At 39.3% G+C, this 17,151-nt stretch overlaps 1 protein-coding gene across 12 annotated transcripts in view; it reads right to left on the reverse strand.

The window, feature by feature from the left end:
- L3MBTL3 (L3MBTL histone methyl-lysine binding protein 3) overlaps positions 1-17,151 on the reverse strand; it is a 158,818-nt gene that overhangs the window by 81,692 nt on the left and 59,975 nt on the right. For all 12 annotated transcript variants that reach the window (XM_008263493.5, XM_089332694.1, XM_089332693.1 and 9 more), the window contains 3 exons: positions 9,205-9,281; positions 4,555-4,640; positions 2,068-2,178 (listed from right to left, as the gene is read on the reverse strand). In XM_008263493.5, the coding sequence (XP_008261715.1) occupies positions 2,068-2,178; positions 4,555-4,640; positions 9,205-9,281 (274 nt within the window). The remainder of the gene's footprint in view (positions 1-2,067; positions 2,179-4,554; positions 4,641-9,204; positions 9,282-17,151) is intronic.

A 17,151-nucleotide genomic window follows, 5' to 3' on the forward strand; every position in this document is an offset into this window, starting at 1 on the left:
GAAGGGAGGAGAGAACTTCCACTTTGACTATGGCCTTTTCTAAATAAGATTGGAGTTGGTGAACAAGAGGCTTCCATAGCCTTGGTAGCTCATGACAAGAGCCTCAGGTGATTACTGACATCATAAATAAAAATGTCAATTGTTAAATCAACAACGGGAGTCACTGTGCACCTACTCCCCATGTAAGATCTCTGTGTGTTGTACTAAGTGAATTAATGGTAAGACTACTACTCAAATAGTACTTTATACTTTGTGTATCTGTGTGGGTGCAGTCTGTTGAAATCTTTACTTAGTAAATACTAAGTTGATCTTCTGTATATAAAGATAATTGAAAATGAATCTTGATGAAGAATGGGGAGGGAGAGGGAGCGGGAGATGGGATGGTTGCAGGTGGGAGGGAGGTTATGGGAGAAAAAGCTGCTATAATCCAAAAGTTGTACTTTGGAAATTTATATTTATTAAATAAAAGTTAAAAAATAAAAAAAGAACTGCTTATGTATCTGTTCTGTAGGAAAAAGCAACAGCAGATCACAGATATAATGTTAAACCTGAGTTTTTCAGCTGCCCATGTTAATATCCTTCTAAAATACTTAATTTTAACATCATGTAGACATAATAATCTACTTTACCCATCAGCTATTATGGTTGTTCCAGATGTTAAATATTATAAACAGCACTGTTACATTTTCCATGAGGCTTTTATCTTTGCAAATTCCTTCTGGTTATTCCCTTCACATCAATTCTTAGGACTGAAATTCTTGAATAAGAGGATAAACAAAAATCTAAGATTTTGATGCTTATCACCAAACTGTTCTTTGGAAAGGCTGAGATACTTTACATAATCCCTCCGTACATAATCCATAAGAGATAATTCACTTTTCATACACCAAAACCAAAGCAATTTTTTTCAAATCTGAATGTGACTTATAAAAGTAACATTTTTAATTCTATATTTCTTTGATTATCAGTCTAGATTCTCTCTTAAAATACTTTTTTAGTTCTAAAATACTCTATTTTATGACATATTACTACCAAGTATATTTAAGAACATGCACTTGAATAAAGGCATCATATAAATTTTTCCAAAAGGTTCAATCATTATATAACCTTAAAAATAATGAATTGATATTTTTATTTTATAAAAATATCACATTTGTACAATTTCCATGTTATTTTATAATTTATAAATCACTGAGGATGTGTTTTTTTATTATTGAATAGCATAAACTTAGATTCCTACAGTTTAGGACTGCGATTCAGTTCTACCACTGCCAATGATAAATACAAGAAGTCATTTAATCTTTCTGAGGCTCTCCCTCATCCACACAATAGTGGTAACATCCATCTCCAACACTGCAATTACTAGAAATGTCACAATATGTGAGGGCAGTGTTACCTTGTAAAATGCAACGTATATCTAGTGTCTTGCTGTCAGGATAACTATTACTATTCCTACTAGACATTCTGAACAATCCCATGAAGTAAGCAGAGTGGCTGTTGTTCTGATTTGACAGTGACATTAATGATGTAGCTTGAGACAGAGATGAGGCCTCCTGCTCCTAATCTGGACCATGACACTTCTCAATCACCTGAGACTCACACTCTGAACCCATCTTCCTGAGACCCCTGCTCACTGTACAAGAGGTATCTGGTATTTAATACTCCAACTCTAATTTCTCTATGCCTTCATTTACCCACTTATCTTTCCTTGTTCTATGTTAATATACAGGCTTTTCTGCTAGAAAGACTATACCTAACACATTTCACCAAAAAAAATTACTTTTTACCTTTTAAGAAATGAGCATACTACTGGAGAATGACATACTGCATTTTCTTCTGAACATATTATCAATGTGCTATATCTACATTTTTATCCAAATACACACTTAAAATACTAAAAATCCACTCAGAAATGCCTTAGTCAAATTAAAGGGGAAACCCGAATAAAAGCTGACTTATAAAGATGCACAGTCACTTATTTTGCATACTTCTATGATTTTATTAAGGTTACCATCCAAAATATCTTGTAACAAAAGACAAACCCAAACCACAAAAGAGAATACTTACTTTTATTCGGTGATCATCGGTATCTGCAACAGTAGCTACTCTAATAAACATGGGGTTTCTTTTGTCTACAACCTCAAGCTTCATTTTTTTCTGGAATCCATGTGGAGGTTTCTGTGATAACAGAAAATGTTCACAGTGAGATTCAGAGGAAGAGAAGGTGGACTCAGTGCTACCAAAGAGGAGGGGCAGCAGATGAGCTCTTTGGAGAATGAGCCCTACAGACTCAAGTTCCTAGAGTGGTCCTCGACCTCACCTTTCCCATCCAAAGACACAATCCCAACACACCTGTGTAAGCAAGAGAAACGGCCTGAGAACCTAGCCTAGGAGCACATCAAGGCTGAAGCCTGAACACTACAGATATTTGGTGAGCCACAGCAAAGACAAGACAGCATTCGCAACTGTTGGAATAGCACTGGCCAAAACCAGCAAGTATGAAATTTATGGAGAAAGAGGAAGAATTTTTAAAAAGTGGCTCTTGGGGCCAGCACTTAGTGGCCTAAGCCTTTGCCCAAGGCATTGGCATCCCATATAGGTGTTGGTTCCCGTCCTGGCTGCTCCTCTTCCAATGCAGCCCACTGCTGATGGCCTGAGAAAGCAGTGGAAGGTGGCCCAAATGCTTGGGTCCCTGCACCCCCGTGGGAAACAAGGAAGAAGCTCTTGGCTCCTGGCTTCGGATCGGCTCAGCCTCAGCCATTGCAGCCATTTTGGGAGTGAACTAGAGGATGGAAGACCTTTCTGTCAGTCTCTCCCTCTCTGTCTATAACTCTACCTCTTAAATAACTAAATAAATAAATATCTTAAAAAAAAATAAAAGTGGGTCAGACAAGATACCAGGATGAGAAGGGATAATGAAGGCAAAAGGGGGAAAAGAAAAAAAAAGACAATTAGCAATCAAAATGTGTAAGATATGATAGCTCTTACAGGAACAGGAGTGAGAAAGGCAAACCGACAGCTACCTACACCTTAGTACTCAGAAAAAACCTCCAAAAATATTTCAGGCAATAAGTGGAAGGCAGGGTCACTGTCTGGTATGGTATTTGGCAAATTACTACAATTTTCTGAGCTTCAGGGGCCCCTTCTGTAAAGGGGGCATAATAAAAGTGTTCTGAAAATTAAGTGAGAATATTCTATAAAGAACACAGAATAACTGATGGAAGGCATCAAAAGCCAAATTAATCTGTTTCTTCTTTGATATGACACTAGGTTTGTAGAATTGTTCTGATCTAACTCCATCCAGTTTAAAGCAAAGGGTATTTCAGCCCTGCTCTGTCATAGACTAACTTAAAGGGCAGATAAAAATTCAAAAATAAAGCAAAATTCTAAAAGGATCTATTGAAGTATTGTTTATGGTAACACTAATCATGCCACATTTTTAAAAATTTAAGTATTGTATCTTCTCCTTTAAACTCATGGGAAAATATAAATGACAAAGCAAGCTATTTGAGATGAAAAAGTAAAAAAAAATTTCATTTCTTATTCTTGCATAGAATTGAGGTTTACTTTAATATCTCAGTATGTTATACGCAGGAAGCAATGAACTCGGGTTAGAAATATACTGAAATGAAAGCGGGTGACCTTACATTTCAGTAATTAAGTATGCTGATTTAAAGCAGTAAAATAAAAAAAAATTGTGGTTTGCCATAAACAAATCCAAGGGATTGCAAATACAATTTTCATTGGAACCTATTTTCCTATCCCGATTTGGGCTTTCCAAGTATCTAACCAGAAAAACAGAAGTCCATCATAAGGCTTCAACAACTCGCCCCACACAGTCTGGGGCCCATCAACTGTGGTATGTATACATGAGGAATACTACTCAGCTGTAAAAAAAAAATGAAATCCTGTCTTTCGCAACTAAATAGATGTAAATGGAGACCAGTCCCCAAAGACAAATATGTTTTCCTTGATTTGTGGTAACTAATACACAGAGTATAAAAAAAAACTAATATGTATGAGTGAAACTCACATTTTGAAACCTATTTATAGCCCTTGTCTATACTCTCAAGGAACAGTGGTTTTCCTACTTATTACTTACTGAATTCTTTACTTAGTGAAGGGTTAAGCTTCTGATTACAAAGTAAATTCAAAGAATGTCACTGTAAAAATTAAAAGAAAAATAAAAGAGGAGGGAGGGTGGAAACAAATATAGGTTAGGAAGTATTACTATGCTCTTAAAACCATTCATATGAAATACATGAAATCTGTTCCATATATATATTAGCTCACATAAATGAGCATTAGCCAGCCCATTTGCAATTATCTTGCAAGGAAACTCTGAAGTCCAAAGTAAAAATATATTTTAGATGCCAGCAAGAAAAATCCTAGTAGTAATTTTGACCTTCAAAATTGTAACACATCACATTTTGCCTTCTGATTTCTTCTCATTCCTTTCTGGTTTACCAATACAATCTTTTCTATTGTTCAATTTAAGTGAATAAATGATACATCTAAACACACTAATCAAATATTGCAAAATGCATATCTTACCACTTTGAAAGCTCTTGCAGGAGCAGGTAAAGAATTGGTTTCTTCTAAATACTTATCCCAAGAAAAATGTTTCACATTTGGGTAACCTAAGGAAGAAAAGAAAAATTCAAATTCTCTTAAATTTAGCCAAAATAATACTGAGAATAGTGAACTGTTTTATAAATATTATGAAATACTATCAATATTAATATTTATATTGAGATCATGTTACCAATATAACCTAGGAAATTGTGTTTATATACACATAACTTTATACTAGTCACTCATTCAGAACTATTTGTAATAATCAGTTTGCTGTCACCTTAATCATGATTTAGTATTTTTTAAATAAAAATGTTATACATACTGCTGTATGTGTATGTATAATTTATATTGTCAGGTAAGGATAGTCATACACATAAGAAAGATATCACAAATACCCTTTAATCTAGCAATTTTATTTTTACCTACTGAAGAAAATGAAATATGTGTGGGTATATGATTATTTACATAATCATAGTTGTTTCTAAATGTGAAAATGTAAAAACAAGTTAATTGATCCTCAATACAGAAACATACAAAAAAGTAAAGTACATTTGAAACAGAATGCACTCATTAAAAAGAACGTGGCAAATCCGTAAGTACTAATATGTGAAATATTCCAAGTGTATCTATGTATTGTGAAGTCAAAGTAACACACACAAACAATGGAACACTATCGATAGAATATTTTCTAAAATGACCCTGTCTTCCCTCTTGCCCCCTTTTCTGCTCCAGAGCCCAAGTCCATGAGGCAAGAAAAAGCAGGGGTTGGTGGTGGCCCAGGAGAGATGGAAATTTCTTACTGAAAAAACACTAAGAAAACCAGCACATGCCTTGGAGGTAATGGAAGCCAAGTTTCTCGATGAGAAGAGAGCAACACACATGAAAACAGGAAAACCAGAAAGAAGCCAAAGCTGTTGATTGTGAATCAGAGTTAATGTCATGGTTTTTGATGCATACAGATACAAAAATAGACAAGGAAACTATTGCATGTATTTGCACATGTTTTCTAACTATTTCCACTGAAAAGCCCAGAGCAGCAGCACCCTAGGAACAATGAGCGCACTTAGCCTCCAGATCCATCCTTTCTAAACATCATTCTCTGCTAAAAGGAACCACAGATTCACGGAGAAACAGCTGGCAATGGGTGAGGCCAGGGAAACCACAAGACAAGTGCTGCTGAGCCACAAAGAGCCACAAAGCAAGACAGTCTCAAAAAGTGGTTTCTATGTCAAAAGGACACAGGAATCAGCTAGGAGGGGCTCCCACTGGCTAAAACCGGGGGGAATCTGGATGAAACAACAAATTATAACTCACTAATAAAAACAGCAATCTAGGGGACATCCTGATACACTTAAGACATAAGAAATTGAGAAAGTTATTCTTTGCAGAAGAATATCAACTAATTATGAGCAAGGGATGATGAAGTAAGAAAAATTATCATTTGTCAGAATGATAATCCATACTAGAAATATCAATACATGTTAAAACTAGCAAATAACAATGAGATCAGAAACAATACTTATACAGTCTCAAAACATCTCTCCAGAAATACTTATGAATTACAGAGAAAAACAACTGCATTAGTAGATTGCAAATATCATCTTGCGCAATTAATGGTAAACAAGAACCAGTGACAGACTGACATCATGTACCACCTAAGAGGAAGCAATGAGAACACACAACTTTGTCTGTGATATTTCTGCCAAAAATGCACAACCTGTTTCTAAGCATGAGGCAATACCAACCAAACTCAAATCAAGTCACGTTCTATAAAATGACTAATCTGTCCCCAAACATAGGAAGTCATATAAAGAGAGCCTAATGGAAGGAGGCTGGAGGGATCTGACACTTGAATGCAATGTCTGATCCTTTTGCCATAAATGACATCATTCAAACAAATTGACAAACTTGAATATGTCTCTGGATCAAGGGTATAGAAAGGTTCTGCACTCTTCTTGTAACTGTCCTGTACATCTGAAATTGTACCAAATTTAAAAATAAATTTCCAAAGATATATCTGCTTGTTTTCATTCAACAACATACTTGTAAGGCACCTATCTCCCATAAATTAAGAAATTTAAATCAGGGGCTGGCATTTTGGCATTAATGGGTTAAGCCAGTGCTGCAGCCCCATAAGGGTGCTGGTTTGAGTCCTGGTTGCTCTACTTCAGCTCCAGCTCTCAGCTAATGCACTTGGAAAAGCAGCAGAGGATGGTCCAAGTCCTTGGGCCCTTGTACCCATGTGGGAGACCCAAATGAATCTCCTGGCTCCTGGTTTTGGCTTGGCCTAACCCTGGCCATTGCAGCCATTTGGAGAGTGAATCAGTGGATGGAAAATCAATCAATCTCTCTCTTTCTCTCTCTCTCTAACTTTGACTTTCAAATAAATAAATCTTTAAAAATAAAAAAATTTTAAATCAGAACATTCACAATAAAAGTGATATGTATGCATATATATGTGTTTCACCATTACAGATAGGAAACAAGCTTTTTTGGAGAGATACAATTAGCTACTAAACTGTCAAGAGGGTGGCTGGCATAGTAGCATAGCTGGTAAAGCTACCGCCTGTAATGTCAGAATCCCACACGGGTGCCGATTCAAGTCTTTGCTGTTCTACTTCTCATCCACCTCCCTGCTAATGGCCTGGGAAAAGCGGCAGAAGATGGCCCAAGTGCTCAGGCCAATTGTCACCCACATGGGAGACTTGGATGAAGCTTCTGGTTCCTGTCTTTGGCCTGACTCAGCCCTGGCTATTTCAGCCACTTTAGGAGTGAACAAGCAGATAGAAAATTAATCTCTGTCTCTCTCAACTCTGCCTTTCAAATAAATAAATAAATCTTTTTTAAAAAAATTAAGAGATAATTGCAATTAGCTCTATTTTCCCTGTAAACTTGAGTGGGTATTAATGTGTAACATACATAATTTAAAATAAAAATAATTTTAAAATGCAAAGATTTTAATTTTGGAAGAGCAATAAACACAGGCTACATGAATAGAGAAGGGGAGGCCAGCAGGGCTGGTTAGGGAGGTAAATTCATCCATGAAGCAGCAGGGGTAATACAAGAGCAGCCACAGGGGAACTGCGGGATCAGGATCCTCCCCACCACAGGAGATCAGAGACCGGGCCAGCAACCTGCCTTAAATAACAGGGACCTGAGAAACTGCCGTTTTTTTCCCTCAAGGACCAAAGAGTAACACTGGTACATGCCCAAAAAGCCAGTCTCTCTATTTGGCCGGTTGTTAAAGTTTATGTGCACATTCCTTCACTGTGTTAAGATATATATAAAATAAACTTGACTATTCTAATCATTTTGAGGTGTATAATCCTATTGTTTAATGGTTCATTATTTATTTACCAGATCTCTGAATGGAATCAAAAAGAGTCAAGTTTAAAGAAAGGATTGACAAATGGACAGCTATGCAATCACCAGCCACTAAGATTTTATCAACCACAGGACATAAGAAGGCTAGAATGGGGGCCGGTGTTGTGGTGTAGCAGGCAAAGCTGCCACCTGTGATGCCACCATCCCATCTGGGCACCAGTTCAAGACCTAGATGCTCTACTTCTGATCCAGGTCCCAGCCCTGGCTGTTTCAGCCATTTGAGGAGGGGACCACCAGATGGAAGATCTCTCTCTCTCTCTCTTTCTCTCCCTTTTTCTGCCCTCTCTGTGACTCTGTCTTTCAAGTAAATAAATAAATCTTAAGAGAGAGAGAGAAGGAGAGAGAGGGGGAGAAAGAGAGGGAGAGAGAGAGAACACTAAAATGAGAATCTTCCAGGTGGCATCCCATTTGGGCCATGGAACCATTCATATCTTGCTACAGAATCTGTTCTTTAGCATATGAACTAAAAAGAAATCCTCAAAATGACATAAAACAAGGACACTATTTGTCAGCAGTTACACTGTTCCCTGCCTGAGAGAAAGTTAATAAGTCGAGAAGCCTATGTAGCCAGTCAGGCAGCACAAGTACCTAAAAACTGTAGAGAACAGAGACACACCACTAATTATACAGATGCAAAATCTACTCTGTAACTAGGAACCTCAATAGAAAGAGGAAATGCAAATGAGCAAGTTCTAAGCTAAATAAAAAATCTAAAGTACCAAGTTCTCACTTAAATATGAACCCCATTCTTCTATCGAAACAGATCCTGACATATATAGTCCATGCTCCATCCACAAATGCTGTGTCACCCATATCCATGCTTCTGCATTTGTCCAACCATAGACAATCCAATTCTATGTTAGATAATATGTTTACACGAACACCATAATGAAATGTGTATTAAAATAAATCTGGAAATTTCAAGTGGAGAAATGAAAGATATTTTAAAATCGAACTTACTTTTGCAAAAAAAGACCAAAGTTGAGACTGTGGTAGGGAGTAAGCCGAAGTCTTTATACTTGAAGTCACATCAAGGGACAGCAAATTAACACCTACAGAGCAGCTACCTGTTTTTCTGATAGTGTTACTGCAACATAACTATATTCAGTTGCTCAGGTATTGTCTATAGCTGCTTTTGCACCACAAAGCAAAACCTAAAATATCTACTATCTGACCCATAACAGATAAAGTCTGCATATTGCTGAAGCAACAAATAATATTAGACATACAACAAACACAAACCTGGTGGAGTGATAAGGGTTCGTCTATGTTCTTTACACCAACCAACTGGATGAATGTGTGGACTAGATGCTTCACACCTGCAGGTGAAACAAATTAAAAACTGTAGTGATCAGGATAGACACAATTACTAGGAAAAGTTTTTTTAAAAAAAAGTTATTTAGAGACTTCCACAGAATTCCATTTACTATGATTTATTCTGGGGGAAAAATTGCTAAACCAAAGGATCTTTCACTCTTCCAATATGTTAATATCAAGTAGATTTCTATTAGATTTAGCTAAGAATCATATTCATTTGACACTATGCAGTTTTCTTTCTTTTTTTTTTTTTTTTTTTTTTTGGACAGGCAGAGTGGACAGTGAGAGAGAGACAGAGAGAAAGGTCTTCCTTTGCCATTGGTTCACCCTCCAATGGCCGCCGCGGCCAGCGCGCTGCGGCCGGCGCACCGCGCTGATCCGATGCCAGGAGCCAGGAGCCAGGTGCTTTTCCTGGTCTCCCATGGGGTGCAGGGCCCAAGCACCTGGGCCATCCTCCACTGCACTCCCTGGCCACGGCAGAGGGCTGGCCTGGAAGAGGGGCAACCGGGACAGAATCCGGCGCCCCGACCGGGACTAGAACCCGGTGTGCCGGCGCCGCAAGGCGGAGGATTAGCCTAGTGAGCCGCGGCGCCGGCTACTATGCAGTTTTCTTTCTGCTATAAATTTTGTTGTACTCTGTACTTTCAAAAAAGGAAAAGTTAAAAGACAACATCACTAAAATTCAAAATATCAGTTGATAAAGGTCATGTGGAAAAAAAGATTGTATATACAGAAAGTTAAATTATTTCAGTATCTCTGAAAGCAAATACAAAAAGAAGCTCCATCACTCAAAACCAACATGCGATTCCTATTACCCATTAGAATGGCAGAGAACAGGAACAGGAACTGAGACAAAGTCTCTCTTTCCTTCACCTCTCTCTCTTTTTTTTTTTTTTTTACAGGCAGAGTGGACAGTGAGAGAGAGAGACAGAGAGAAAGGTCTTCCTTTGGCCGTTGGTTCACCCTCCAATGGCCGCCACAGCCAGCGCACTGCGCTGATCCAATGGCAGGAGCCAGGTACTTATCCTGGTCTCCCATGGGGTGCAGGGCCCAAGGACCTGGGCCATCCTCCACTGCACTTCCTGGCCACAGCAGAGAGCTGGCCTGGTATAGGGGCAACCGGGACAGAATCCGGCGCCCCGACTGGGACTAGAACCCGGTGTGCCAGCGCCGCAAGGCGGAGGATTAGCCTAGTGAGCCGCGGCGCTGGCCTTTTCTTCACCTCTTTCTTCTCCTCCTGTCATCTTTACTGTAGTCAAGCAAGTATTTTTTTCAAAGGCCCTTAATCAATATGCACCTCTGGTACATCTGCTTCTTTGGTCCTTAAAACCACACTTGTTTTATGTCTTCCTCATCTCAACATGTGAAATGTTCCATCCGTTCATTAGCTTACTCATTCATTCAAACATTGAGTGCTTATGAGGTACTTGGATGGCCCTGATGACATGGCTGCAAATAAGACAAATATAAGCTCCTTAAGGCATAAGTGACACTATGTATAGTGGGAAGACACAAGAGATAAACACATAAAATACAGACTCTGGTAACACAATGCTATGCACACAAATGACGAGAAGGAAAGGCATGGAGTAGGACAATGCAAAAGCTCTCCTGTACTTGTCCAGGCAACCGGCAGATAAGGCAACATTTGAGCAAAGACCTGAAAGAACTGAAGACAGAACCCCATCCACTCAACAATATGAAAGGAAACCATCCCAGGCAGAGGGGACACATCCAGGCAGAAACCGTGGAGGATGACGTCAGGAGTGGGAAGAACAACTGAAGGAAGGAGAGCAGGAAATGAGGTCAGAAAGGGCCTTGAGCCCATGGTGAAGTCTTGGGATGTTCTCAGGGAGAAGGGGACATCACCGTGAAGCGTTTCAGGCAGAGGAGCTACATAACCTGATTACACCTTAAAGTAACTTCTCTGTTATACAGACGAAATGACCTCGGGAGCAAGAGGACAGGTGGTCAGAGGCGACTGCCAGAGCTGATGATGGTGGCTGGTCAGAGTGAGCCATGAAGTTAACAATAAGCGACTGTTTCAGAAAGACATTTTAAGAGTAAATGACCAGACACTGGAACCCAGAGGATTTGCTGATAGATTTTACATCAGGTGGGAGCGAAGTGAAGCAGTCAAGAAGTTACAAGGGTTGGCACATGGACCAGCAGGAGACTGTGGCTGCCGTCTTTCGAGGTGGGAAAGATGGCAAACACAGTCTGACATTCCAAGTGAGTGAATGGCCCTGCTATTGATGGGTCTAACAGGTAAAGATGCCAAAGAGACAATGAGCCAAAATCTTCAGTTCAAGGGCCAAGTTCAAGGTAAAAATACAAATTTGGGAGTCATCAGCGTTTGAGATGGTACTAATGCTGTGAGTAGAGCTGAGACTGTGTAGAGTGAAGCAGAGAACAGCAGAGGTAGAAGGCAAAGTGTATAAATTTAAGAGTAGCAAAAAACAGAGACCTTTCTTAGAAACGTTCCAAGTGATGAGATTAGCAAAGAGCCACTGCCTTCCAAACCAACCCTTCCAAGGGCACAGCATAAATAGTCACATATAGTGAGTTAATGAAGCCAATAGTGCTGATTATTCTCAGAACTAACTGCAGTAGAAAATACCTTCATCTTTATAATAAATGGCTTCTTTACTCACTTGTTATCTCATATGCCCCTCATCAAACACTATTTTTCTCTCTATATTAGAGTGACATGGGCATGTGTGGAGGGGGAGGGGATATGAGATTATATGAAAGGAAAAAAAGCATGGCTAGGTCAGTGCCAAGTTCTTTTGGTAACTGCCACATTTCTTAAAATACATTTTCTCATGGAAGATATTTTAATACATAATTCCTTTTGATGCACTTTGTTATAAACTGCATAAACCAAACTTTACAGCTCTGGGTTTGATTATCTTAATTTCTTCCTAAACAATAATTTTGGTTATGGATTACTACTAAGGACTTTATTTTAGAGAATGGTATTAATTCATGAAAAAATACTAGCAGGAGAGTGAAGAGGCAACCGACAGAATGGGAAAAAATATTCGCAAACTATGCTACAGATAAAGGATTAATAACCAGAATCTACAAAGAGATCAAGAAACTCCACAAAAACAAAACAAAACAACCCACTTAAGAGATAGGCCAAGGACCTCAATAGACATTTTTCAAAAGAGGAAATCCAAATGGTCAACAGACACATGAAAAAATGTTCAAGATCACTAGCAATAAGGGAAATGCAAATCAAAACCACAATAAGGTTCCACCTCACCCCGGTTAGAATGGCTCACATTCAAAAATCTACCAACAACAGATGCTAGTGAGGATGTGGGGGAAAAGGGACACTAACCCACTGTTGGTGGGAATGCAAACTGGTCAAGCCACTATGGAAGTCAGTCTGGAGATTCCTCAGAAACCTGAAGATAACCCTACCATTCAACCCAGCCATCCCACTCCTTGGAATTTACCCAAAGGAAATTAAATTGGGAAACAAAAAAACGGTCTGTACCTTAATGTTTATTGCAGCACAATTCACAATAGCTAAGACCTGGAACCAACCTAAATGCCCATCAACGGTAGACTGGATAAAGAAATTATGGGATATGTACTCTATAGAATACTATACAGCAGTAAAAAACAATGAAATCAGGTCATTTGCAACAAAATGGAGGAATCTGGAAAACATTATGCTGAGTGAAATAAGCCAGTCCCAAAGGGACAAATATCATATATTCTCCCTGATCGGTGACAACTAACCGAGCACCAAAAAGGAAACCTGTTAAAGTGAAATGTACACTATGAGAAACAGTGACTTGATCAGCCCTTGTCCTGATTGTTGATGAACAAGTTAATATGTTATCCCTCTTAGTATTTTTTGTTTGTTTGTTCTACTTAATACTTTTGGTTGAATTCTGCAATTAATACACAGTCATTCTTAAGTGTTGAAACTTAACTGAAAAGTGATCCCTGTTAAATATAAGAGTGGGAATAAGAGAGGGAAGAGATGTGCAATTCGGGACATGCTCAAGCTGACTTGCCCCAAACGGTAGAGTTAGAAACATACCAGGGGATTCCAATTCAATCCCATCAAGGTGGCATGTACCAATGCCATCTCACTAGTCCAAGTGATCAATTTCAGTTCACAATTGATCATAATGATAGGACTAAGAGACAAAGGGATCACATAAACAAGAATAGTGTCTGCAAATACTAGCTGATAGAATAAAAAAGGGAGAGAATGGTCCAACATGGGAAGTGGGATACACAGCAGAATCACAGAATGGCAGATGTCCTAAACAGCACTTTGGCCTCAAAATCAGCCCTTAAGGCATGCGGATCTGGCTGAAAAGCCCATGAGAGTATTTCAGGCATGGAAAGCCAAGACACTCTGGCAAAAAAACAACAGCAACAACAACAACAACAACAAACAAACCAACTTAAATGAAAGATCTCCGCGAGTGAGATCCCAGTGAAAAGAACAGATCATCAAAGGAGGAGGTACCTTTCTCTGAAGCGAGGAGAGAACTTCCACTTCGACTACGACCTTGTCTAAGTATGATCAGAGTTGGTGAACTCAAAAGGCTTCCATAGCCTTGGCAACTCCTGACAAGAGCCTAGGGTAATTACTGAGGCCATAAACAAGAGTGTCAATTTGTTAAGTCAACAACAGGAGTCACTGTGCACTTACTCCTCATGTAGGATCTCTGTCCTCAATGTGCTGTACATTGTGATTTAATGCTATAACTAGTACTCAAACAGTATTTTTCACTTTGTGTTTCTATGTGGGTGCAAACTGTTGAAATCTTTACTTAATATATGCTAAACTGATCTTCTGTATATAAAGAGAAACGAAAATGAATCTTGATGTGAATGGAAGGGGAGAGGGAGTGGGAAAGGGGAGGGTTGCGGGTGGGAGGGACGTTATGGGGGGGAAGCCATTGTAATCCATAAGCTGTACTTTGGAAATTTATATTCATTAAATAATAGTTAAAAAAAAAGAAAAAACGACATTAGTTTTATTTTTCCTTTCCTAATACAGTAGTTTTTCTAATTATCTGCAGGACTCCTGTTGATTATTTTCAAGTGAGAATATTAAACACTACAAACTTTTGATTTCTCTTTAAGTCATAATCAAAAAAAATAATGTGGCTTATTGTGACAATTCATTCTTAAATTATCTGAATCTATTAACATAAAGCTTTTAATAATATCTAAATACAACCAAAATCACCATTTGAAATGAACCTGGAGACCATCTCAATAAAGAAGACAAAATATCCCTATTTTTATCTATTTTACAAACGTGGGTACCTCAAAAATGTTCATTAAAATGGAATTAGAAGTCTGAACTTATTTTGGTGCTAAGGATGTTTTGAAATTGATGCATAGTTTTTTTTTTCATAATACACATCTCCACGTACTATGAATAAACTGTTTTTGCACCAAAATCAACCCGTATCATTAAATCTGTAAGTTTTGAAGTACTCTCTTATGTTTTCAAAAAGCAAACCATACTTCATTCAAAAACTGGAAGGCTGTGAAATCCTTCCTGCTCCCACTGTGAAACAAGTCATCTCTTAGTCCCATCTAGTGTTCAAAATCAGAAATGTAACTGCAAAGAAATAGAATGAAGAACAACTAATGGCAAAGTCTGGCACATCACTGATTACTGTGCCTCTCTCTTTCTTCAGAGTTTTCACATATATCACAGAAGTCATTTTCAAAAAATCATTTAATAGTTCATTTCATAAAAGTGCACATTATTCAAGACAGCTGCTAAGATCCAAATTAGACCTAAACTGGTAAGTCTTGAAAGGATCAGAATCCAAAGAAATAATTTATGAAAAATCCATGTTTATGATAGAAGGATCAAATGTACAGACCGAAAAGACCATTTCATGGAAACACAAAGAGGTTAAGGGATTTCCCCAAGCCCTTGGGTTAAAAAAAAAAAAAAAATCCTGGTATTATCAGTGACAGCCAGAAAGCTAAACAAAAGTCATGCACCCAGGTTGGGTTCTGCAGATCTAGGCAGAGAGTCAAGGAGAACATTTGAAGATGCTGCCTTAAGGGAAATATCAAAGTCCTTCATTTCAAGAAATAATGCTTCAGACTCATTGAGGAAATACAGGACACTTGGCCTCTCCCACTCCCTAAACCCAGAGCACAGCTCTGCCAATTTATTAACCAGTTCCCTCCTGCCCTGGCCCTGCCATTTGCTAACGTGCCATGGCCCTCATGGCTCTGTGCTTTACTTTTTTTTTTTTTTTTTTTTTTAAGATTTAGTTACTTATTTGAAAGTCAGAGTTACACAGAGAGAGGAGAAGCAGAGAGAGAGAGAGAGAGAGAGAGAGAGAAAGAGAGAGAGAGGTCTTCCATCCTCTGGTTCACTCCCCAACTGGCCACAATGGCCAGAGCTGTGCCGATCCCAAGCCAGGAGCCAGGAGCTTCTTCCAGGTCTCCCACACGGGCACAGGGGCCCAAGCACTTGAGCCGTCTTCTACTGCTTTCCCGGGCCATAGCATAGAGCTGGATTGGGAGTGAAGCAGCTGGGACTTGAACCGGCGCCTATATGGGATGCCAACACTGCAGGCGGCAGCTTTACTCGCTTCGCCACAGCTCCGACCCCTGTGCTTTACTTCTGAACCCCAGAGTTCCTCCGGCTGAGTCACCTGGGTCTCCCTCCCACCCTTAATTCACACGCCACAGTAGCTTTAACAGTATTCATTTGCTTCCTACTTAGAGCCTTTCACCAACTCAGTGACTACTTGGAAAACATAAAGGCGATGCCATCACCCTGCTGGCAAATGTTCCTTTTCTTGCTTTCTTTCCTCCAGACTAAGACAGATTAGAGTTTAGAGCCCATCCTAAGAGACCTGGTGCCATCAAAACCCAGTCTCTGATAACTCCACTGCCTCCCTCTGCAGTGGCCTCCTTCCTCCTTCCTTCTGCTGTGCGTGCTGGGAACCCTTCCTGGAAGTCCACTCCCTCTCAAGCAATGATTCGCTTTTAACTTCATTCACTGCCTCTATCTTGTCAGCTTTTGCAAATTGGTTTCTGTTCCTAAAACTCTTCACAACTTCCTGATGAGGTAAGTATTATTATTGACCCCCTTTGCAAAGGGGGCAACTACAGCTTAGAAGATCTAAGGCATAAACTGGCTGCCATTCCCCAAACATACCCAAGTGCTATCCTTGACCAGGAATATCTCATCTAAGTCATCAGTTCCTTTCGTCCTTCTTGGTCCAGCTCAAATCCCTTCTCCCTGACAATGTTTTCTCCAGAACCCCGCTGTGAGTCTGACCCAGTCTTCCTCACCATGAGCCTCTGCAGACAGTAAGTGGATGCTTCTGATAACCAACACCATCTGCCACCATCCACGCTGCAGCCAGGACAGTGGTGTTTGTGTTTCCTTCTGCAGATCATCAGCCTCCTGGGGCTGAAGTTCAGAACTGTCCAGTCTAACCGATAGCCCCAGCGCTTCCCAAATTTAATCAAGTAACGGCAAGCCTGCTAACTTTGACACCACTCCAAGAAACTGACAGCATCGTGTCAACTTGTCAATATTATCTTATGGAGACTTCTGAAACTATTCTTACCCCAATTTATAAACAGAAAAGAGATCATCTCTAATAAAAATGTTTACAGTATAATCAGAGATAGCTGGGAAAAGGTCCCAGCCCAGGTTTGTTCTAATTCACTAATTTAACACTCTCCTTTTCATAGCATTATTTGTTGCTGATTTCTGCACAGCCTCACATACTGGAATGGAATCAAAGGCATCTGATGTTGCAACCTCACCCATTTAAAGCCTTTCTATTTAGCAATAGGCTAACTCTCCTGTTGTCTTGTCATGCCTTCCTGGAGGCTAAA

The sequence above is a fragment of the Oryctolagus cuniculus genome, chromosome 5, assembly GCF_051225735.1.
Source record: "Oryctolagus cuniculus isolate XC-2025 breed Fujian yellow rabbit chromosome 5, ASM5122573v1, whole genome shotgun sequence".
Lineage (NCBI taxonomy): Eukaryota > Metazoa > Chordata > Mammalia > Lagomorpha > Leporidae > Oryctolagus > Oryctolagus cuniculus.